We start from the raw sequence: 25,494 nt of genomic DNA on the forward strand, positions 1-25,494 counted from the left end.
AGCTTCAGGCAATGAATACAAATAAAGAAGCCAAAAGTGAATTTCCTATAAATGATAAACCTTGAATTGTTCGTTATTCAACAAAAAAATTGAAAGAAATGGCGAAGCAAATGAAAAGCTCAGAATCATTGTGAGAATCAAAATGATGAAAGGTTTTATGAAAATTGGAGTAAAAAAAGCTCGAGCAATAGACTAAACTAACATATTAGTAACGAAAACCCAAAATGAAAAAATGAGTAAATAGAGAGAAAAGAAATGAGGAAAAAAAAGTTGATAAAACAATGGCAACATGGGAAAGAATGGCTAATGTTTTTATATAGATTCAGAGTTGAAAGTGAGACTTCTCAGTATTTGGTGAGTTGAGGGAGTAGACAAAGTTCATCATCATGATTCTCACCATTACCAACATGATGATGAGCTCATGTTAACAGCAAGAACAGGTTCAGGTCCGGGAGTTTCCACCAAAAAACTACTACAGTTACCTCACTCTCTGTGTCTCTCCTCTTAACCCCAATTGTATGAAACATTTGCAACAAGAAGAAAAAAAGTCGAATTTTCCTTTGTGAAGAGAAAAGGTTCATCTTTATCTTCATCACTTTTTGCCATCAAAAATTTTCGTGTAAAAGATGAAAGCTTCATCTTCATGATCATCCCCAATCATGTGATCTCAATCCATCATCATGTATGTTGAACAGCCCAGAAATGTCGATAATGTTATCTCTGAATCTTGAAGTAAACCAACTTGAACTTTTACATTTCTTGAAAAATTTTGGCAACTTTCCAAGTTTCCAGTCAAAATGAGTAAACTCGAAGATCCCAAAACCAGAAATCAACTCGACTAGCAAAGTTCAAACCTCAATTCGTAATCTGAGAGTAAAATTCAAGGAAATGATGATTACATTGGGTTGCTAATTAATCCATCTTTTTACCATTCCCATTGTGATTAACTAATTTTTACCCTTCAACTGTTAATTATCATTGAAGCTTAATTGTTTAATGTGTACATTTACAATGGATACAAATGTTTATTTTCATTTCAACATGTTTACCGTTTCCAGTTTCAATTTGTTAATCTTTACCATTTCATCTTATCCAACGAGTCGATAATGTTTCAATTGAACTCTGTGAATCTTGCAAGCTGGTTAAATCCAATTGTTGAAATTAGCTTTAAACCCTTTCAACCTTTTACACTTGTTACTTTGATAAATTTGAAATACTGGTAAACCCATTATGTCAACCAGTGAATCCAAGATAAACCCAGATGCTGTTGGTTGGAGTAAACCTGATTCTGGTTCACCGACATCTCAGGGAATCTCAACTGCGACAACCTCATCATCAACTAAGCCTACAATCAATTTAACAACATTGGATAAGATAAAAAGATTTTTCTTCTCCAAAGAAGAATGGGAAGCTTATTTGATCGAAAAATTGGAGGAACAAGAGAAGAAGAAAGGTTTGTTCTCATCTCTTTTTTTTCGTCTCTCCATCTTTTACCATCCATCCATTCCTATTTACCTTTCATCTTTGCAAGTTTACCCAAAAAAAGCAAGACAAATGTTTAATATTTTACTCACAATGGTTAAAAGCTGGAAAACCAACGTTTCTTTCACCATATTTATCTTATTCTTGGTCAATCCATCAATAACATTTTTTTTATTGCTGTTCACATCAAGTTTATTGACTTGATATTATTTACAAAGGTTCCACATTCAGACCAAATTAGAGTGAATTCAGTTGAACCTGATCGCTTTCCAAGATTCACTCTTTTCAATCATTTATTCATCATATCAGTTTGACCATTAACTTGATGACATTTTTTTCGTGTTTAGTGTCAGTTGAATCGTTATTGTTGACTAAAGGCAAATGGTTCAATAGGCTTAATCAAACAATCGTAATGATCGAGCATTTTGTGTTTCAATTAGAGAAAAGATGAAGAGAAAAAACTGAATTTCAATTTTTCTCTTTACTAACTGCGGGGCAAAAATGAAATTGGATCATGCCAATTGAAATGAAACATTGAGGAAATTTGAATAGCAATTGTAACCCGAGATAGTTTCAAGCTATTCATAGTTACATTGTTTTCAATAGCTCTTGTTGTAGAGGAAAAGCTGAGTAGCTTTCATTAGTTCAATGATAAACATGAAAATAATTACTAGAAAAAAAGCTAATGATTCAAATGAACTAGTGATTGATGGCATGGAAAGAATGGAAAAAATTGTCAGCTTTCTTGTTCTTTCTTTTTTTGTTGTTTGCTGATAGTTTAAAGGTAAGCAACAATTAATGATTCATGAAGATGAAGATGTGCAAATGAATGGAAACTAGGATTTAGTCATGATAATGGTGAAGAGGAGGTGCTAAAGGTGAGCGTGAATAAGCGTAACGAACACAAAATTTTATCATTACTTTGCCAATTTGAATAAGCATTAGACGACAACTTGATAATGACATTGGTTGTTTTAAATTGCTGGCTCAAGATTTTGAGTGTGTTTAGCTTTCAGTTCATGAATATTCAGTCCTAGTAAAGTCATGCAATTTTTCATCGCCTGCTAGGATCAAAGTTCATTTTTTTAAACATAAATCTGATTGGTTTTTGATAATTTTATTTACGAAAAACTTGAGCGATGAACTAATCTTGAATCTAGATTTTTTCGGTACAGTTTTCACATAAGATGGACGAGATCCCTTCTCATTGTAATTCAATTATTGAATAAAACCAAGCATTCGAAACTCATCCACGATTATCGAAAACTCCTTCCGAAAATCTTAATGAAACCATTCGAGCAAGTTAGTTTCAGATTTTCAAGACGAGCAAAAGCCATGTGAAAAACAGCAAAAACTGATTACAATTAGTTTACAGATTGAATAATGATTGATAGTGAATGCAGTTTCAATGTTAAATTGGGCAAGTAAAGCTTAGCAAAAGCAATAACCATGCTAATAGCGTTGAAATGGATCGATGATTTGAACGGAAAAAGGCAAATTTTTAAAAACAAGAAAAGTCTTTTTTTGCTGATTCCTCAAAGGGAACATAAAAAGTGAATGGAAGATTTTTTTGAGGTGAAAATGTCCAAAGAGTTGATGATCAAGGATAAATAAAATGATTGAAGACACTTGCTGTCAAACATTGAATTTTGGTTCCAATTTTTTGCATCTAATTCTCGTTATCATGTTTAGGGTGGAATAGTTTTTTTTAATAATTTTTTGCTTTTCTAAAAGTTTTTTCATTCTCTTCATTTTCTCATTCCGTTTATAATATTGTTCATTATGTAATATTTTGATGGGAAAATGAGGTAAACTCTTGTTGTAACACGAATGGCAAAGATGGATTGGAGATTCAGGAGGGCTCAAACTTGTACTCAGAGAAAGGTAATCATGATAAACAGAATGGATTAAAGTATCAGGATCAGCATGGGTTCATTTTTTTCCTTCTTATCTCAATATTATATTAGATGAGTGAATGTAATTTTGTTTGTGCCAGCGAAAAGTTTCTACTTTGATTTAGTTGAAGCTCATAGAATCATGTTTAACTGCCAATCAACTTTGATCACATATTAAATTGATTATGTGATAGATGGATTAGTCGTGTTAACTAAATTCATTTTTTTCCATGTAAGATCAGCCATTATTTTCCTTTTCCCAATTCATCCAATTTTATATTGTACTTTTCATTGGAGAAATAAATTTCACTTTTTTGTCAATTTTCATCCTCTGATAGTCTTGCTCAAGTTTGCGTGAAAAGGCTTGCCTGATGTCACGCGTCGATATTTCATTGAAACTTCAATGTTTTTAGTTGTAAAGTTGATCTTTGATTTTGATTAAACATTTCGTGATTTCTTCTTTTTAATGAACAGTTAACGCTAGACACAAAGTAAAGCTCTGTTGATTTGAAGCTCATTTGATGTTTTTTGTCCTCTTATTGTTACTGAAATGTCATTTGTCAACATTGTAATACAATGTAGTTGAAGTAAAATGTTTTACAAGAGCATCTGAATTGTAAATGAAGAGTTCATATTTGCAATTCTAACTCTGATTGTCTTATAAACTCTGCTTGTAACTAGAGAATGACTTTTGTTTCATTTGTGGGTTTAGTCACAAAGAGACAAATTTGGTTAACCAGGGATTCGAGTGTTGATTTAGCTATTGGATACAAACTAACTGGTTAGATTAAATAACTTGCAATTGTTGGTCTTTCCTCCAACAATACGTGCCTTGATATTCATTTTTGCAAGTTTCTTGACTCTTCTTGAATCTCAACTAGCACATCTTGATACATTTTTGGCATGCATTGAAACGGCCTTTGCAAGGCAATTATTTTATGTTGAGCGTTAATATTATGTTGTTATTTTCTTGATGATAATGATTGACCATTTTTATAATTGTTGGTGTTTCTATTCTAGATAGTCATTTAGATTGGCGAAGTAGATTAAAGTTAATAGACTTGACCATTATAATAGGAAAGCACTGAGGTTCGTTGGGAAGAGCTCATTTAGCTAATATCTTTGGTTCAACTTGGGTTAACCTTTGAATGCAAACTAACTTAAAGACAAGTTAATGATGAAAAATCCTTTTCCATTACTTATTGTGTTCATTGAGCTTTGGACAGCATTTGAGTAAAGATTGTTTACTTTGCCATTAAACACACACACAATCCATTGTAATTAGAAATGATTGCCTTGAGAGTTTAATTTCACCAGATTAACAAATCACTGAATCAATTTGCAAAGCAATAACCAGAAAGAACCAGTAAACAAAAGAAGAGACCAACAACTAAAAGTAATGAAAATTTTGAATGAAAGCAGATTGTTGGTCAAATGAGAATCAAAATTTTGTCCCTTTACTTCAATTCAACTTGACATCTTAATCTTTGACCAAATCAGATCTTGTCAACGGCCATCAAAAGACTAACAACAAACATGAATTATTCACAATTGCCACTTCAGTTACAGTCGTCACAAGAATCGAGTCAATCAATAATCTTATAGAATAATGTTTGTTCATTTCAACTGATGTTGATTTTATGGAGAGAGAGAGAAACAAAAATGTCAAATATGAAACTTACAATGAAAACAGACAAGATTAATAGTTAATATTAGTTAATAGTTGATGGCAATAATAGTTAATTTCATTGTTGGCCTCATCTCATTGTCTGTGCATTAAATTGCACTTTTCAACCTCAATTGAAATGCAAAGTAAAAATATATTAGAAATGAACTTTATTACCTTTCTTCTTCTCTTTTCCCAGGTAAATGCAATAAAAGCAACAACGAAATTGTATTTACCTGAACCTGTAATTTTTTATACTAAAAAGTTATTCCTTTTGACGATAAATTTCAGTGAAAGTCATGGTTAGTGGTTTGATAGTGAAATGAGAAGACTCGTAAAGCAGCGAAAAAAGTCATGTCAATGACAATAACGAGAATTTGCTTTTCCATTCGAGTTTAAATCGATTCCATGATCAAACCTTTCTGAGTCTATTGCATGTTCATCAACACTGAGTTTGCCTTGGTTCAGATTTCATCTTTATCTTTTAATCATGTTAGAGTATTAATTGTAACGATTAGTAAAGAGAATAATGAATCTTCTTTTCAACCTCAATTCCCATGAAAATTTGTTATCAAAGTTAATCTATCAAATAAATCAGAGCAAAGCCTAGCAAAGCTTAATCAGATATTTCATTATTTTCCGTTAAATAACCAACTATCCATTAAATGAACTTTTTTTTACAAAAACCATTATTCTTTTTCTCATTACTTTGTCTCTTTACCTCTAAACTGTGAATCAAAAAGCTCAGCAAAAACTTGTGAAAAAGCTTCATTTTATTGATTCTTATCTGGTTCAATGAAAAATAATTTTCCAACAAAAAATTTCACCTTTTCTCTCAAAACTAAATCGAGCTTAAAAATATCATTGCAGAGTAAATTCATCAAATTGAATTCAACATTTCATTAATACTAACAAGTCGACTAAATAGGAAAAGTAAAATTTGGTGTTTACTCAGTTTACTACGGAATTTACAGTGAAAATGTAAATGAATTTTCATGTAAAAATATTATTCTAATCATGATTCAGTGAAATTGTTTCTAGCAAAACAATGAATCAAATTGCCTGTAAAGTTGATAAAGGTTGCAAGAAAAGAATATTAAAATTCATTAAAATCTGTCAACAAAGTAATCTTTCAAGTCTTTAGTTAACATCAATTTACTTTACAATTGTTGTTGAACTTTCTGCTGATGAAAATTGATTGTTCAATTTACTGAAAACTCAATTTCTTTTCTTTACTTTTATTGATTGATTTGATGTAATTACATTGATTATTGTTGCTAAATTTTTTCCACTTTTTTTCCTTCTTTCAACTTTCCAAATTGTTTCATAAATATTTAAACAAAATTGAGCTTTTACGCTGATTCCATGTTGGGTTCAAATTGATATTGCACGATGAAACACTGAATAAAATTTTCATACTTTAACTCGAGAAAAAAGAGTCGAAATTCATTTTCATTTTCAATTCTCTGTTCTTTTCATGATGAACATTTTCTCATTTTCTTTCATTGTAATACCTTTATTAAACAAGGTGACTTTACCAAAAAAGACTAGAGTTGATGAACAAAAAATAAGTTCATTGTTGCGCATTAATTAAAATGATTACCATTTTGCTTAAATTGTTTCTTCCTCTGATTTTAATCAAATCTTGAGTTTAATTGTTAATTAAAGTAAAAAAACTTGAAACCCAAAACAAGATTAATCCGGGAATCCGAGAAAAAAAGTTTTCTAATTAAATAAACTCAACTGCCAATGTTGGTTGATTAAAAGTGATTAGGAGTTAAACATGATTAAGCTTGTTATTTGGGTGAAGAAAATTTCAACTTTTTTTCAAGCTCAACAGATTTCAATTGAAAAATTGTGATTAACTTAGCATTCAATTAACGCCTTAACCCTGCTTTGCCTACCTTTAAATGCTTAACTAACATTTAATGCTCACGCAATTGCTTTCTCTTTCTTTTCTCTCTTTTCGCTTTTCTAACCCTTTAACTACTGCTGCTTACACCACTAACACCTTAACACCTGAAGGAGGTGATTTAACTCTGGAAACTAAATCAGATAGTAATTCCAAGAAGAACGTTGTTTCCTGGTTGAAAACAGTTTTTCCGAGTCAAGAAGATGCTAACTCGTTCCTTAAGATACAGATTGATAAGATGCAAGAGAGTCAACAGTCAGCGCCTACTTCACCCAATGTCACCTCAACCAGTTCACCGTCAGCATCAGCTTTCACTTCACCCAAGGAGTTGCAATCGGAGGCCAAATTGACTGAGGATAAGCCAACTTGATCTCTCAATCAAATTCAATAAGTACTCATAATAGACTCAAAGTGATTCAAAAAACTGAACCAAACCATGATTAACCATGATTAACATGATAACGATGTTTACAATGAAGGTGATGTTTACAATAGTCAAACATAAATCCAATACTTTAGTTGCATTGATATGAAAGTTGACTTTTTTTGCAATTTTAACCTTTAATGTTTGTTGTTGTTTGAAAAAGTTTACATTTTTTGTCGTTTCTTGTTTATCATTGTTACAATTGATGTGTTGATGAACAAGAAGAAAAATGAAAAAAAATTGTTTTCCTTTTTTTTACCTTTTCTCTGGTTTGTTTCATTCACTTACAAAGCACATTGTAACAATATTAAAAATTCCTGTTTTTCCCTTCTCTCATTGTTAATCTCATATCAACCAATGTTGATCTACCCATGATTAACATGATTTCACCCTGAGAATTGATCTCTGAACCATTCTCACTCTTGTTTCTTCTCTTTTTTTTCATTTACCTTTTTCCTGTTTTTTCTGTAAATATTACCTTCTTCCCTAATCCAATTGATCACTCTAATCTTGCTCTTCTAGTCATGACTTTTCAACCCGTAAACATTATCATTAAATTCAATTGTACAATAATTTCTGTTATTATAATTAATGCAAAGAGAAGAAAATCTTTTTCCCTTTTTTTTCTTCATAACTTTCATCTGAATCATGGCAAAGTCAACAAAAAAAAGGTAAATCTTTTTACCTCTCTTCATCAACTGCAATAAACGAAAAAGTATTTTCATCAAAACATTAATATCATTATTAACATTCTTATTGTTATCACAACCTTAAGCCGTGAGAAATGATAATTTCTCCTCCTTCTTTACTCATCTTCATCCTCCTTCAACTTTCAATCAATATGGTTGAGAACATGTAAAATGGTCATCACTTAAATTCTGATGATGACCACTTGTACTTCTTTCTTTCTCTTCTTCTTCTTCTTCTTCTTAACCTGAAACCAGTTTCAACTAAACTGCTGAATCTTCATTCCACTAATAATTCCTAGTCGTGATGTTATCTCTTCATTCATTCATCATCATCCTCATCATTATCAACAGAAAAAAAGCCAACTTGAAACACAGAATTACCTGTAAAGCACCAAAGAAACGATCTTTGTTCATGACTTTTTCACTCTTCTTCTTGACTTTACTGGTTTCCTCTGAACAATTCATGATAAAAGTGAAATGAACAGCCAAAGAAAAGGAACAATCTTTTTTCTTCTAAAAAAATGTTTCCATCTTTCCTCTTCATCTTCATCTTCTTCCTATTTTCACCGAAAAATCTTTTCCTATTCAGCCATCCTTAATCACCATTTTCCTTTTTTATTGTACAATTTAATCATCATTCATCATCAATCAATGACCAAAAGTATCAATCACAAGTTTCAATGTTGATATCAGACTAATTCAATTAATCAATTAAAGTGGTTTTATTTCACCGTCAACTAGTCAAATGACAATTAAATCTCAATCTTTTTCAATCAAAAGACACTTTGCCTTATGATAATTGAAAAATGATGTTACATTGGCTTTATCAAACTCCCAGTAACCCTTGCATTCTTTATGGGAACCAATGAATATTCAGATTCTCAGGAAAGCATAATCTCTTAGGAAACATTATTCAAGATGGTTGAGTCAATTTAATTGCTTACCTTATTCAGGAGCAAAAAGGATAAAAACAATTGAAAGGCAGAAAATGTGAAAGATAATATGGATGGATAAAGATGAAATTGAATGAAGATAAATGAATGAAGATGATTTAATAATTGTATGAACAGGTAATAGTTTTAATAGCTAGACAAATGCACATGTCTATCGATTTTCCTTTTCTTGGTTCTATTGATCACATCATGTTTCCATCACTTTCTCAGTTTCTTGCTCACAAATTCGTCAGTACAATTGCACCTTTATCAATTCATGGTTAACATGTTGTCTAGTTATGCAGACTAGACTATTTTTAAGAGTCATATTCAGTTCACCATCAGACTTATTCAATCAATTAAAGTGGTTTCATCTTCCCTTTCAATTTTAAATCTCATTTTACAACAATTCAGACATTTTCTTAGCAAAAGTATTTATAAAGTCCATTGATATTCATTGATATTCATTGATATAAAGTCCAAACTTCTTGTCAAAAGAAGTGGCTTTAGTGGTTACTTCTTGATGTAATCTTCTTTGGATTTGAATCTTCACCAAAACTAAGACTCACAGTTCAAATATGAAGCGTTCTCGAGATACATGATAACCATAAGAATTGGTTAAAACATCTTGTGCTACCAATTCTTGGCTCATGGATTCGAGGAAAACATAACTGCTTTGATGGATTCATAAAGACCAAAATCAAACTTGAACCTGGTTGTTGTGTGCTAACTATTGTTTGAGCTGAAAATTGCATTAAAATTAGCATCATAGTTATCAATCAATACTGTAGTTGAAAAGGGAAGAAACATTGTTTCAAAGATTCGAAATTCGGAAATCAATGAAGGCTTGAGCATGTTCAATAAATTTCTATGAAACAGGAAAATTTCATTTGAATTTGTGCAATTTTATTCGAAATCTTTCGAAAGTAGAAAATTGAATTTTTACTTTTTTTCGTTTCTCAAATCATAATTCGTTCTATCTTGTGATACCTAAAGGACAATCTTGTGCACATTCAGGCTTCTAAGATGGAAAATATTGAACCGATTTCGAAATGCAAAATTCCAAATTCCAAATTCCATAATAGTTATTCATGTTATGTAAACATTTGCATTTTATAAAAGCAAAAAAAGTAACCTGAACAGGAAAAAAGACGAAGGAATTAAATTTAATATCAAATGAACATTCATTGTTCATACGAGTATTCAATGTATTTTCTTGTGCATTTGGATTCAGGATCGTTTGTTTAATTTAAAGATTTTGCTATCAAATAAGGTTTCAATTTGTCTTTTCTTTCTCAGCTCTTTTCTCATCCTAATTGAAATTATTGAAATTGTTATTTCATTATTTACATTTAGAGTGAATGTTTCTAATTGTTCATCTGAAACCTTTCTTATTATATCCTAACATCCTGACAATATTGGCAAACACTTGAACATTGTAATTATACAATAAATGTATTACATTAATATTACATAAAAAAGTACAACATTGAGTTGCTTTTATCATCATCATTGCGTGTTCCTTGAAGAGTTGAAAAGTTCAATTGAAACACGCAAATAGACATGAAGAAAGGTCTAAAGATACATCAAGCTACATCCATTGACTATTCAACACATCTAATCACTTCTTCAACTCTGATGACATTTTCATTAAAATAACAGATGAAAATTTTCATATTCAATCATCTAGTATTATTAATATTCAGCTAAAAATATTACATTCATTAAAAAATTAATTTTGATGAAAATGAAAGCCATTAATGAGTTGAGTCAATTTGAGCAGTTTTTATTCAATTGAAGGATCCAATGGAAATGAAGAGAAATTAATGGAAAAATTGCTTTTTCTATCAGAAAGTTCTGCTAATAAAGTTTCAACCTTTGCAGGCCTTGTTAATTGGACTAATTAAATTGACGCTAAACTTGAAAGAGTGAACGAAACAATAAGATGAACAATGAGGAACCAAGTTTGATCAAGTTGCAAACAATTTTGTAGTTACAAAAAAATCTATTATTATTAACAAGAAAAGGTTGACCAAAGGGAGTGCTCTTCATGTTTCTCATCCTGCGGTTGAACAATAATCATTCAATCTGAATCTTGAATCTTGTTCAAAAGTGTTGTTTACTTTTGTTCAGCAAACACTAGAGCTGTTGTAAGCAATTGAAGGCGTTGTTTTCAGTGAAATACAAAAATGTTATTATCTCCATCATTACCATTATTATTGAACAACTTTCATCTTTTCTCATCAACTTTTTTCTTTTCTTCAACAAAATGATTCAACTTGAAAAATGGAGAGATTCTTTCCGTTAACACCTTCAAGCAACAATTATCTCATGATTGTTTTTTAATCTGCAATGTTTGTCTACACTGGTGTATAATGGAGACTCCGAATAAAAGTTCAGAAACAATTCAGGAGAAACAAAAGAAAAGGTTTTTTTCCCTCTCAAAATGTACAGATGAAAGTTTAAATCCTAGACTCGATTGATCTTTTATTTACAGGTGAACAGGCAATTTCGTTTTCTTTTTGCCCAATGAAACCAGTAAATCAAAATTGCCTTACTCAATAACAGTTGAATCTCAAGAATTTATCACAATAATTCTGCAATCCTTGAGCTGATTATTTCTCAACCTTATTAGCTAATCAAGTTGAGCCAGAAAAGTCTGTCATTCCTTGAGTCTAATTATTAGGGAAACCCAAAAGTTTTTGCGTTTTTTTCTGATTGATTTGAAACAATTAATTAACATAGTAAAATTTATTAAGTTATTTTGATTTTTTCAAAAATATTTAAGTAATATTTATTCTTCAATTTAAACCTAATTTTATAATTAAAAACATTGATTAAGTTACTCAAATTTTGATTTAATCGAGTCATCTTTCAAATTAATTTTTAATCATCAAATTCAGTTATTGATTAAAAATGATCAACAATTTAAAATGATATAAAATCAACATCAATCGAAAGCCTGAATAACATATAATCATTGATTGAAATATGAAATTAATTATCATTATCATTGATTAATTATTTGATGGCAATCAAAATTTCGTTTAACATTAAATCTCCATAGAGAAGATATTTTTGATTTTTTTGTCGATTTTGGTGAAAATCCTATTGAGAAATCATTTAGAAAATCGACAAAAAAAACATACGCATCAGCAAGAAAAACCAGAATAATTAATCAATGATAATGATTATTATTTTCATATTCTAATCAATAATTATACAAAATTTAAGCTTTCGATAGATGTTAATTTTTTATCATTCCGAATAGTGAATCATTTTTAATCAACAACTGAATTTGATGATTAAAAATTAACTAAAAATGATGACTTGTTAAGTTCAAAATTGAAGTATGTTAATCAATGTGTTTAATCATGAAATTAAGTTAAAATTAAAGCACAAGCTTTGATTTAATATTCTTGAAAAAATCAAAACAATTGAATAAATTTTGCTATGTTAATAAATTGTTTGAAATCAATGATTGAAAAAATGCAAAAACTTTTGGGTTTCCCTAATAATTGTGAATAAAGTTGAACCTAAATCTTGCTTATATTGACAACTAAGAACAAAAAATTTGCCAAGAAATAATTAATATCAACTTTGCAATTTCCTAGAGCTTAACACTCTTGACTTGCCAATCAATTGTTATTAATCCAATTTATATTCACTTTTTTTCATCTCACACAGAGCGACCCATCAGAGCGAAGCGAAAATGGTTTTTTGGACTTTTTTAATCAAAATGTAATTTAAAGTTGACGTTCAAAGTAAAGTTCAATCCATGGTGACGAAAAATCCAAGCATTGCTCATGTTCATCGAATGGATTCAAAGTTCTTCTCTAATGATTAATAAAGATGTTTAATACAAGTAATGAGAAAATATTTAACCTTAAGCTTTGAATTTACTATTAAAGATATTTGTTATACTAAATGTACTGATGTGTTGAGTTTATTTTTAAATCTATTCAAGTGTTGACTTTGTCGAAGCATCAAATTGCACATTGGATTTAATTTGATTGACTGAGAGTGTAAATAATGGGTTGGAAAGTATTTCAGTAAATATGGGAAGAAATTTTCACTTGAACTTCTGATATCTGATCTGATGGATTATCATTAAAGGTTGAGAAAAATGTTGATGAATACAATGGGATTGAGTTAAAGTCTTTGGTTGATTCAAAATTTTCAAGTAATTGTCTGTTTTCCTCTTCAACTAATCAATTCAATTGTCAAAGCGAAAAGAGGAAAAGACAATAAGGTGTGTCTAACGAGCAAATACAACAGTGAATTGCCTACAGGTAAAGAAGAGTCAGGTTGAGATGTTGAGAGTCAAGGAAAGGATAATTATTGTATGTTTCATGCTGACAGGGGATGGAAACACGCAATCAACTGAACCTTTGAAAGGTTAAGAAAAGGTAAAGTAGCAACCATGGGAATACATTGGAAATGAATGGAAACAAATTTGATTGAATACAATCAATAGCAAGGTCTAATGAACATGAAATTACATAAATCAAAGGCCGACTTCATTAGCATTTCAAAGGGCAAAAAAAGGTAAATCATGTTTTCCCAGTTTTGAAAAAGGTTGAGAAGAAGAAAAAAATGTTTCAGGGAAAAATTGATTTTTAACTTGCAAATGAACTTATTTCCTCAGCTTTATGGCAACTTTATTCCCGTTATTTTTTCTAGTTTTGCTTTTTTCAGGTAAAACACCAACTGGTTAATAATTGATTGTTTATTATGATAATGATAATGATGATGAATGTTTTGAATAAATGATATGTTTATGGTGAGAGTGGAACGGCTGACTCGACAAATGTGTGTTCCATAAATCAATGGCAACTCAAATTAAAGCTCATTTTTTGTTTGTGATTTAATTTGATTCAATTGCAGTCGATGAAGTTTAATGAATTTGCTTTCAATCCTTTTTCATTTCAACTTTGCTAAAGATTGTTTACTGTACAATTATAACCTCTGGTTTATTTGGAAAGGTAAAGGTCAGTCTTTAATTGTACCTCTGAGTATCTTTATTTATTTTGCGTCTTCTTGTTAACATTGTTTCAATTGAAGTTTGTTTTCGTTGCTTTTACAAGTTATTAGTTTTGCTGAAATGGTTTATGCTTTTATGCTTCTTACATCTTTTTATCTAATTTTAACAAATTCTCATCACTCTACCTTTATAATAGTTACCTTAGAGATACATGTACCTTTTACATCTCTTTGACTTGTACAGAAATGTTGAGCTCGAAATTCAATTTTATCTTTTCAGAGTAAATGGTTTCAAATTTTGTATAAATTTAGAATGAAATGAAATGAAAATATCTTCTTCAAGTTTTACGATAAAGGCATAGAGTTCGAGTAGGTAAAAGTCGTTTATATTTCATTTGGAAAAATAAAATTTCATTATTGAAAATCATTTCCATCGACAGGGAACATCAAACTGTTTCTCTTCAGTTTAATTTCAAGTAACTAGCAAGATTTATTGATATTTTTGCATCAACCAGTAACACCATCATGTGGAGTGAAAAGAAAATATTTATGAGTCTTGAATTTAATGATGAATATTATGAATATAAGATGGAAGTTTTGGTAATCTATTTTCGAGTGTAACTAGCAATTCAAATGGTGTTTTAGACGCAATTGAAGTAAACAGGTATCAACCGAAACTATTACACAGTAAGCAAGAAACGTCTATTGTTTCGTTATTATGGCCAAACGCTTCAACGATTGTAATGTAATTGATTTGCCTAATATGGTTTGTAAGATATTTTCCCATCGATTGATGATGTTGATTGAGCTTTAATTGTTGACTATATTTGTAACATGGTGTATTAATGAAAACCCCTTTTCTGGTATATAAGCATATGAAAATGATTGAAAACTCTTAAAGTGAACTGTATTGTACTCGTCATTAATTGTTATCTCTAAACGTTAGTTAATCGTGCCTTGGGTAGTTGTCTTTCTAAGTATATTCCTATCGTTGATTACGGTAACCTTACTTTCGTTGAACTTGCTGGTAGCGGTGGGATAGCGGTCAACTACAATGAGTGTAAAACTGGAAAATGGGATGATCACCATTGGAATAGACGATTTTAAAACTGTTTTAGAGTCTGTCATAGCTGGATCTCGGGTGATACCAGTGCCAACTTTCGTTTGTTCGAAATTTAATGTAAGTGATTGGATCAATGATTTCGAAGCAAAAACGGAACAATCATATTGGGATGATAATCGACGTCTACAAAAAGTAAGATGTTACCTTCACGCCCATGTTGCATCGTGGTATGATTCAATTTTTGAAAAACCCGAGACTCGACCTAAAGATTGGAAGGAATTCAAAGAACTTATGGTACGTTGCTATTCCCCCGTAGGACATGTGAACTACTTTGAACGGTTCTATACCACTAGACAAGAAGAAAACGAATTTGTGATAGATTTTTGTAGTAAAATGTTTTATTATGCCAAGAAAGCGAATATAGACTTCCAAACTTTTGTAACAACTTGTATTGAGAGATTCAGAAGAGAAATATATATAGAATTTCTAAGATTCCGACTCGATGACATACAAACTTTTGACAAACTTATTGAAAGAGCTCGAATTGCAGAAGAAAACTCTCGGATGAACAATGGTAATTTACCGATTTGCTACGGAGATGTGGATCGCCATGATCTGCCTTACAGGTATGTGACTGTAGCTAATGCAAATTTGTCTCTCAAACCTTGTGATCATTCAAAGACTGATCCTGCTGCCGATCAACACAGGTATAATGGTGCGCCTGATAATAACAACATATTCGCTTCATCTTCATACTGTTATAATGTCGCTAAATATACGCCTGCCGCTGTGGTGAATGCTAATGCCTCAACTAACATCATATCAGCTTCGTCCCCATCAACGGTCAAATCGCAGATAGCTGAAATGGTAGATATGCTGAAAGAGTTTATACAGAATTCAGTAAATTACAATCAGCGTGCCCGCACCAATGTTACTTGCTATTACTGCCAAAAGGTTGGACATATTGCAAATCAGTGTTATAAGAAACAACGAGATCAACAAAAACGTCAAGGAAACATGTTCTGATTTCAGAAAAAACGTTAGAAAATCAATAATGAACATAACTTGGCTCTTAAATCAATCTTCATGAAAACGAGCAACATTCTCTATCGAATCTTATATATGCTATCCTAATCTTGAATATCGAATAAATCATCGTGTAAATTAAGAAAAATATTAATGAATAAAAAGAACTTTTATTAATAGTTGATTCAAAAGCAAAAATTCCCAAAGTAGTGATATTAATTATTGATCAATAAAGAACTAATTTGTTTCTTAAACATTTAAAAGGTGAATACTTTACATAAGCACTTGCACTAAATTATAAATGAAACGCGCTTCCGGTTTTTCTTGCATTTCTTGAATGGAATTGTTTATAATTAATATCAGGAAAAGTCAACATCATTTTTTCACCACTCATTTCTTTATTATATTATAATATTTCCATCAACAAAAATTGGTTCTGATAATAAAAATTAGCTTGTATGGTAAAGTAAATCCATATTGTAATCATGGATGGTTCAAAAGAGGTTCAAGATTGTCACCAAATTAATTATCAATGGAATGAAAAGATATTCATCAATTATTTGTTACAAGATCATAAGATTACTTTATATACTAATCATTAGTTTCTCAATCAATATTTCGTGTATATCATGGAAACTAATGATTGCCGAATCAAATAAAGGTTGATTGAATATTGATATTTTCATGACACAACTTTCATGTAATTAACCAGAGCAAGTTCAGATATTTCAATGGTTAATAAACATAACAATGGCTCATTTCTTATTGATTAATTGAATAAAATATTATTATTAAATTATTATTTGTGCTTCTGAGTTTATTTTAAATAATAAAGAATCATTGTAATTGAACAAAATTTCTAGTTGATTTGCTCAACAAGTTTGTAATAACAAAAAAGGCTTCAATGTTATTCAACGCTTTTGCCTAATGCTTATGTTGATCGGTTATCAGGCAAGACCCAGCAATCAGGAATCGTAACCAAGTAATAACGATGTTTTCAATGTTATAAACCTTTAGTTAATCACTGAATAAACAAATGTTAGTGGCCGAGGTCAATCAGAATTACGTTAATCACACTTGCAATTTGCAATAGTAAACTTTAATCGTTGAGACAAATCTACAGATCAGTTAAAATAAAAGCCTCAAACCAATTTGGTTTCAGTATTAGTTTTCAACTTTCCCCAGTAATTTAACTTTCTTTTTCACTTTGTTAATTTAATAATAAACCATTCTCATCTCAATTGTAAACATGAAAGTTTCAAGTTTATCAATCACTTTACTCAGTGTTTTCAGTGTCGTTACCACTTCAACCGATGGTAAGGCATCAATATTGGCTTGTAAAGTTTTGTTTGTAATCATTTTATTTTCACTTTATATTCAGTAAAAGAACCAAATAGATATTTAAATGAGTTTGTTCAATTGGTTGGTGATCATGTGGAACAGTTAGAAAGAAATATTCCAGGTGAGAGGAAAATAAGTGCTTTGTGTCCATAAATAAATCAACATTTATTTTCCAGGTTGGAGTGTTAATGGTACAATTGAACAAAATGTTGTCCAGTTTGTTGAAAAAGCTTTCACTTTCGGACCTTTTTCAGGTAAGAAATGGCAATCAAATTATTTTCTTTGACGATTTAATTTGTATAAATTCAGGGCTGGATCCATATGAAAATTTAAGGACAAGTATTGTAAACAATGTTGTTAGTTTGTTGAAATCAGAGCTTCCAGGTAAATTGTTTTATTGGTTCAATTTAACTTTATATTTACATTACAATGTTTTCAATGTTTTCATTTACCTCTTTTCTTGCAGGTTTTGATGAAACAAAGTCAGTTGGTCAAAATGTTGCCAATTTGACCAATGATTTATTTGCTAAATTGCCGTTTCCATGTAAGTATAAATGCTTAATCATCTTTTAATTAAATTTTACTTGATTGTTTTCTGTTTCATGCTTTAATTACTTTGTTAGATTTCCTCAAAAACAGAGTGAAAGAAATGTTGATTGAATCGGTTAACAATGGTCTTTCGGATATCAAAGATTCAGGTTTGTATCACTTCTGCTTTGAACTTGTTTATACCTTGAATTATTCTTGTTATTCAATATTTATAAGATTTGATTTCATCTTTCATTATCTAGGGCTTGGTGCTTCAAAGAGGGTTGATTCAGATCTACAAAACATTGTTAATAATTATCTGGACAGACTTGGAGGTGAGCATTCATAGTCGCACAATTTTACTTTTCATTGAAATGGTTTAACTAACATTTATTGATAATAAAATATATTTGACAGTTAAAGACGAATCTCTCGTGGATATAGTCAAAAAGATATTGGAAGCCTACAAAGGACATGGATTCGATCCGAAAAAAACTCTTAGAGACAACATTTCTGATATGATGAACGTCATGATGAACGAAACGCTTCAAATATTCGCACATCAACGTTGAGAACTAACTTGGCAATCAGTATATTGAAGTGTTTATTGAGCGTTTGGATCAAATCGATATAACTATGTAATTGCACCAAAACCATAAAAATCTTAATGAGATGAATGTACTAGTAAATATTGTGACTAAACTAGATTTTGTAACGATTAAATAAGAGAAAATTAAATAAACCAATGTTATATTTTGGACGAACTTGACTAAAACAAAAATATCAGATGCAACATTCATTTAAATAAAAAACTTTGACTTTCAAGTTAAGAGTTGCGACGTTATGGATAAACTTGCCATCGCATTGTTCGACAAGATTAACCAAAGGGCTTTGGACTAGTCAAAAAATAAAGATGCTCTTTATCAGCTATACTGATTCCTACTTACGAAATGCCTTGCGAACCATGTCAACCAGTCAACCAAATGAAGTCCGAACTCGAGTGCTTAAAGTTGTTCTTCGATGTGGTGATGAGGAAGCTATTTCTCAACTTAAATCATACATTGAATCACACCCTGAAGACAAACACTTCATCATGCTGACTCCTACTTACGAAATGCCATGCGAACCAAGAATGTAGACAAGCAAGTCATCAGAAGAAATGCCCAATCGGGAAAAAGTCAATGGAAAGAGCCAAAGATGACTTACTCTCGAAACATTGAATTCTCCCGAAGAGCCATCTTAGGTAAAATTGGTTTAAACTACGAAATTGATTCAATTGTTGACAATGGAAGAGAAATGCCATCCTGGGCTGTTTTGAACTCATCTATTGCTCTCCAACAAACTAACCAACTCAACTTCGAATTAGGTCTTCGTCAAGAAGGTATGGATAAACTTGCCGTCCAATTGTTCGACAAGGTTAACCAAATCAAGATAAAGGACTTGGAGAAGATCGTTGAAGAAGTTAGAGAAAAGCAAGACTTTGAGCAACTTGTTCGGGAATTGACTAAGATCATTGAAGAAATCCAACGATCAGGCCAATTCTCTGTTTGTAGCAAGACCAATGGTATCATCCTCTTCTACTGGAATAGTGTCACAAGCCCCTCTCAAACCACGAGAATCTCTAAGACGAATCGTTTAGCTTTAGCTACAGAAACCTTTAGCTTCTGGTCTTGCCCTCCGATACAAACATGAAGGATAATTTATTCATGGCATCAAAGCTTCACTCAAATCTCAAGCAACCGCTGCTAAAAGGCGTTATTGATTGCAACTTTTGCATTCTTTTACGAATTAATTCTCGCTAAGACTATTGCCAGTTAAATCACTAAAAGGATTGCTTCTAAAAAGACACAACTAACACAATTGCAACATTTATGCACAAGTTGACACAAATACTGGGAATAAAATGGGCAAAAACGGGCTAAAATGAATTTCTTTCTCATTTAGATGCTGTAGGCTTGTAAGGGGATCAAAACTGAGTCCAGTTACGTGATTTTAAAGTTTTTCCGATCTGCAATTGTCGAGAAAATTGCGCTTGAAGCTCAAACTTCGATTGCCTTTTGTACGATTATGGAAGCAAATTTCTTCATGAGACTTATTTGTATTGATGTAACTTTTAATAAAAAAACCATAAAATGACCTTATTTTGAGAAATAAAGTTTTATATTTTCTGTAAAACAGATCAGTTCGACTTTTATCCAAACCGACTTATTTGTGTGACCGAAATAGTTAGAGAGCTGAAATTTATTGTTAGTCCATAAAAGTTGTTAGTGCAAACAATGGATTGAATAACTTTCTGAATTTTTCATCAATTCTCTTTATTTTGGCCATTGGCTTTAAAAATTTGAACCTCATTATTTCGATATGCGTAGCACCTACAATCCCCATTTCATTACTGAACATTAGATTTTATCATGCTTTATAACAATATATGATTTAATCTTGAAGAAAATCTGAGATAATTAATCTATTAATAAATATTCTTATAACACATTATAAGTAAAATTTACCTTTGCAAAACAAAAATCATATCTGACAGCATGAGTGTTACAGTGCTATATCTCTATCTATTCAGTCTGCAATCATTCAACATTATAATAGATTATAGTCCATAATAGAATCTAATTTTTGCTCAAAGGCTGGTGATTGTAAGTGATGCCATTCTCGAAATATTGAGTTTCAAAGTTTTCGAACCAATGGCCAAGATAGCGAGAACGAATGAAAAATTGAAAAAATGATTCAATCCATGGTGTGTGTAAACAATTTTTATGGACTAACAATAAGTTTCAGGTCTCTAACTATTTCGGTCCCAGAAATAAGTCGGTTTGAATAAAAATCGAACTGATCTGTTTTACAGAAAATATAAAACTTTATTTCTCAAAATAAGGTCATTTTATGGTTTTTTATTAAAAGTTACATCAATACAAATAAGTCTCATGAAGAAATTTGCTTCCATAATCGTACAAAAGGCAATCGAAGTTTCAGCTTCAAGCGCGATTTCCTCGACAATTGCAGATCGGAAAAACTTTTAAATCACGCAAATGAACTCAATTTTGATCCCTTTACAAACCTACAGCATCTAAATTTGAAAGGATTCCATTTCAAGACCAGATAGAGTCAGAGAATGAAGTCCATCTATAACAACATTGAAGTTGACAATCATTTTAGTGAATTGTTTCTAAAAAGACACAACTAACACAATTGCAACATTTATGCACAAATTGACACAAATACTGGGAATAAAATGGGCAAAAACGGGTTAAAATGAATTTCTATCAAATTAAGATGCTGTAGGTTTGTAAGGGGATGAAAACTTAGTCCATTCGCGTGCTTTAAAAGGTTTTCTGGTCTTCAGTTTGCCAGAAAATCGCGCTTGAAGCTGAAACTTCGATCGCATTTAATGCAATTATGGAAACAGATTTTTTCATGAAACTTGTTTTTATTGATTTAACTTTTAATAACAAACAATAAAATGGACTTATTTCTATAAATAAAATTTTCTATCGCTAAACAAATTGATTAGTTCGATTTTCACTTAAACCGACTTCTTTCTGTGACAATAATAGTTAGAGACCTGAAACTTATTGTTAGCCCATAAAAATTGTTTATAAATACTGTGGACAAAAACATTTTTTCAATTTATTGATAATTCTCTCAATTTTGGTCATTAGCCTGAAAAATTTGGGCCTCATTATTTCGAGAATGGCATCACCTACAATGATCATTCTTTGACCGAACATTAGTTCTTATTATGTGTGATAATTTCCTAGAATATTAAATTTTTCAATTCGCTACAAAATAAGTTATAACATTGTTTTAGCTATGTTACCAGATTTGAGCCAGATTTATAAAGTTAAATGGTTATTAAAACACAAATCTTATGTGTTGACAGGATATTCATTATTAAATAAATCAGATCAGATTTTCTTAGGAATTAAGTCTTATTAAGTTATAGTCAATAGTGCAATCTAATGTTTGGCCGAAGAATGGTGACTGTAGGTGATGCCATTCTCGAAATAATGACGTTCAAAGTTTTCAGGCCAATGGCCAAAATCAAGAGAGCCACTGAAAAAATGAGACAAGTATTCAACCCATGATATTAGCCAACTATTTTTATGGTGTAACAATAAATTTCAGCTCTCTAACTATTTCGGTCACACAAATAAGTCGGTTTGGATAAAAGTCGAACTGATCTGTTTTACAGAAAATATAAAACTTTATTTCTCAAAATAAGGTCATTTTATGGTTTTTTTATTAAAAGTTACATCAATACAAATAAGTCTCATGAAGAAATTTGCTTCCATAATCGTACAAAAGGCAATCGAAGTTTGAGCTTCAAGCGCAATTTTCTCGACAATTGCAGATCGGAAAAACTTTAAAATCACGTAACTGGACTCAGTTTTGATCCCCTTACAAGCCTACAGCATCTAAATGAGAAAGAAATTCATTTTAGCCCGTTTTTGCCCATTTTATTCCCAGTATTTGTGTCAACTTGTGCATAAATGTTGCAATTGTGTTAGTTGTGTCTTTTTAGAAGCAATCCTTTTAGTGATTTAACTGGCAATAGTCTTAGCGAGAATTAATTCGTAAAAGAATGCAAAAGTTGCAATCAATAACGCCTTTTAGCAGCGGTTGCTTGAGATTTGAGTGAAGCTTTGATGCCATGAATAAATTATCCTTCATGTTTGTATCGGAGGGCAAGACCAGAAGCTAAAGGTTTCTGTAGCTAAAGCTAAACGATTCGTCTTAGAGATTCTCGTGGTTTGAGAGGGGCTTGTGACACTATTCCAGTAGAAGAGGATGATACCATTGGTCTTGCTACAAACAGAGAATTGGCCTGATCGTTGGATTTCTTCAATGATCTTAGTCAATTCCCGAACAAGTTGCTCAAAGTCTTGCTTTTCTCTAACTTCTTCAACGATCTTCTCCAAGTCCTTTATCTTGATTTGGTTAACCTTGTCGAACAATTGGACGGCAAGTTTATCCATACCTTCTTGACGAAGACCTAATTCGAAGTTGAGTTGGTTAGTTTGTTGGAGAGCAATAGATGAGTTCAAAACAGCCCAGGATGGCATTTCTCTTCCATTGTCAACAATTGAATCAATTTCGTAGTTTAAACCAATTTTACCTAAGATGGCTCTTCGGGAGAATTCAATGTTTCGAGAGTAAGTCATCTTTGGCTCTTTCCATTGACTTTTTCCCGATTGGGCATTTCTTCTGATGACTTGCTTGTCTACATTCTTGGTTCGCATGGCATTTCGTAAGTAGGAGTCAGCATGATGAAGTGTTTGTCTTCAGGGTGTGATTCAATGTATGATTTAAGTTGAGAAATAGCTTCCTCATCACCACATCGAACAACAACGAGCTCGAGTTCGGAATTCATTTTGTTGACTGGTTGACATGGTGCTCAAGGCATTTCGTAAGTAGGAATCAGCATAGCTGATAAAGAGCATCTTTATTTTTTGACTAGTCCAAAGCCCATTAAGTTGGAAACTCTAAGTGACAAAGTGCTCGATTCTTACTATACTTATATTTCAACCGCAGATATCGAAAAGCAGATCAAAACGATTTGTGAGGTGCTTCCTGAGTGGGTAACAATGGTGAATTTGCGAGGAGTTAATTATATAAAGCCTATTGATAAAACTTTGACTCTCAACCATCTAACTGAGAAAATCGCGAATATAATCAATTCTTAACTTGAATTGGATTACTTTAATATTACATGCAAGTCTTTGCTTCCTGTTTTAATTAGAAAATCAGATCAAATTGTAAATTCATAAATTTTTATCAACTTGTAATTTAAAGAATCTGAGATCACTTGGATTCAAATCTGCTACAATTCGAATGTGAAGACTATCAACTTCTGTGATATATTATTTTCATTGAATCTTTAATGAAAAAAAGTTTTTCATTTTTATTGAAAACGATATTTGTAATAAAATGATAATTACCAAGAACGTCTTGAATATTGAACAATAATTTAAATACAAGTTTTGATTTTTTGTATGAAATATGGAAGGTTTATTATTATTAATTTATTTAATGTTTTTTATGTGATGAAATGAAATACATGGTAAATGATAAGTGATGATAGTAGATGATTTAATAATTTATATTAAATCAGCGACATTCATAGGCATTTCGTCAATTTGTGTACTGTAATATTGTTCGATATCTCTAAGGATTCGAATATCATCATTTTTAACAAAATTAATGGCAACACCTTTTCTTCCAAATCGTCCTGATCTACCAATTCTGTGAATATAAAGTTCTCTGTTATTTGGTAAATCATAATTTATCACAAGAGACACTTGTTGTACATCGATACCTCGAGCCCAAACATCAGTAGTTATCAATACACGAGTCTGTCCAGATCGAAATTCTTTCATTATAGCATCTCTTTCTTTTTGTGGCATATCACCATGCATTGATGAGACAGTGAAATTTGCTTCTCTCATTTTCTCGGTTAACCAATCAACCTTTCTTTTGGTATTACAAAATATTACAGCTTGGGTAATGGTCAATGTGTCGTACAAATCACACAAAGTATCAAATTTCCATTCTTCTCGTTCAACGGCAACAAAAAATTGCTTTATACCTTCCAAAGTAAGTTCATCACGTTTAACCAAAATACGTATTGGATCAGTCATAAATTTACTTGTCATTTCCAGAATTTCATGAGGTAATGTAGCCGAAACAAGTACAACTTGGGTAAAAGGTGGTAAATATCTGTATACATCATAAATTTGCTCCTTAAATCCTTTATTTAACATTTCATCTGCTTCATCAAGGACCAACATTTTTATTGATCGTGTTCGTAAATTACGTCTTTTTATCATGTCAAAAACACGACCAGGAGTACCAGAAACAACATGTTGACCATAATCCAATTTTCTTATATCCTCACCAAGATTTGTACCACCAATACATGCATGACATTGGACATTCATATAATCTCCAAGTGCAAGAATTACTTTCTGAATTTGTACAGCCAATTCTCTTGTTGGACTTAAAATCAAAACTTGTGTCTCTCTTATTTGGGTATCAATTGTTTGAAGTATTCCAATGGAAAAGGTAGCTGTTTTACCAGTACCAGATTGAGCTTGACTAATTACATCTCGACCTTTTATAATTGGTTTAATGGCTCTCTGTTGAATTGCTGAAGGTTTCTCAAATCCATAAGCATATATACCACGAAGAAGATCTTGTCTTAATCCCATTCCATCAAATGTAGGTATAACCTCGACATCTTCACTTGTCTCAAATTCAATATGAGATAAATCCTCTGGCAATTCTTGTTTAGATCTACCACTTGAAGAAGCCATCATCGCACAAGATATAACTTGATTCACCGATCACAATTCAAAAATAATATGCAAGAAGATAATTTCAACTTGAGTGTGTGTTTCAAAAGCACTAAAATTAAATAAAGATGGTTACAATTTATACTTTTGTACCTTGTTTTTAAAGAGTTTCAACCAACAAAAATTAAACTGCTTAAGATTTTTCATGCCTTACGCCTGCGTATTTCACTAGATTATTCGCTAGATGGAGCT

General features: G+C 31.2%; 4 protein-coding genes across 6 annotated transcripts in view; 2 read left to right on the forward strand and 2 right to left on the reverse strand.

Moving 5' to 3' along the window:
- The window catches only part of LOC107359119 (ATP-binding cassette sub-family C member 1-like), a 132,122-nt gene that overhangs the window by 45,513 nt on the left and 61,115 nt on the right, over positions 1 to 25,494 (reverse strand). The window lies entirely within an intron of this gene.
- LOC107359210 (uncharacterized) lies at positions 1,124 to 12,928 on the forward strand. 2 transcript variants are annotated; one of them, XM_015925682.3, is made up of 2 exons: positions 1,124 to 1,453; positions 12,688 to 12,928. In XM_015925682.3, exons 1-2 carry the CDS (start codon positions 1,231 to 1,233, stop codon positions 12,732 to 12,734), a joined length of 270 nt encoding a protein of 89 aa, XP_015781168.1. In that variant the 5' UTR covers positions 1,124 to 1,230; the 3' UTR covers positions 12,735 to 12,928. The 2 variants fall into 2 exon arrangements, with proteins under 2 accessions (XP_015781168.1, XP_015781167.1); XM_015925681.3 differs by lacking the exon at positions 12,688 to 12,928 and adding an exon at positions 7,069 to 8,805.
- LOC107372042 (uncharacterized) lies at positions 17,246 to 18,701 on the forward strand. 2 transcript variants are annotated; one of them, XM_015940184.3, is made up of 8 exons: positions 17,246 to 17,388; positions 17,454 to 17,534; positions 17,590 to 17,667; positions 17,723 to 17,797; positions 17,880 to 17,957; positions 18,037 to 18,111; positions 18,205 to 18,276; positions 18,359 to 18,701. In XM_015940184.3, the coding sequence occupies exons 1-8, from the start codon at positions 17,322 to 17,324 to the stop codon at positions 18,511 to 18,513; spliced, it is 681 nt and encodes a 226-aa protein (XP_015795670.2). In that variant the 5' UTR covers positions 17,246 to 17,321; the 3' UTR covers positions 18,514 to 18,701. The 2 variants fall into 2 exon arrangements, with proteins under 2 accessions (XP_015795670.2, XP_015795671.1); XM_015940185.3 differs by lacking the exon at positions 17,723 to 17,797.
- Positions 23,959 to 25,465, reverse strand: LOC107359286 (eukaryotic initiation factor 4A-III). Its single transcript, XM_015925772.3, has one exon. It carries the CDS (start codon positions 25,264 to 25,266, stop codon positions 24,049 to 24,051), a length of 1,218 nt encoding a protein of 405 aa, XP_015781258.1. The 5' UTR covers positions 25,267 to 25,465; the 3' UTR covers positions 23,959 to 24,048.

This window comes from Tetranychus urticae, chromosome 1 (genome assembly GCF_039701765.1).
Source record: "Tetranychus urticae isolate SD_2017Ah chromosome 1, NJAU_TeUrti_SD_1.0, whole genome shotgun sequence".
Classification (NCBI taxonomy): domain Eukaryota; kingdom Metazoa; phylum Arthropoda; class Arachnida; order Trombidiformes; family Tetranychidae; genus Tetranychus; species Tetranychus urticae.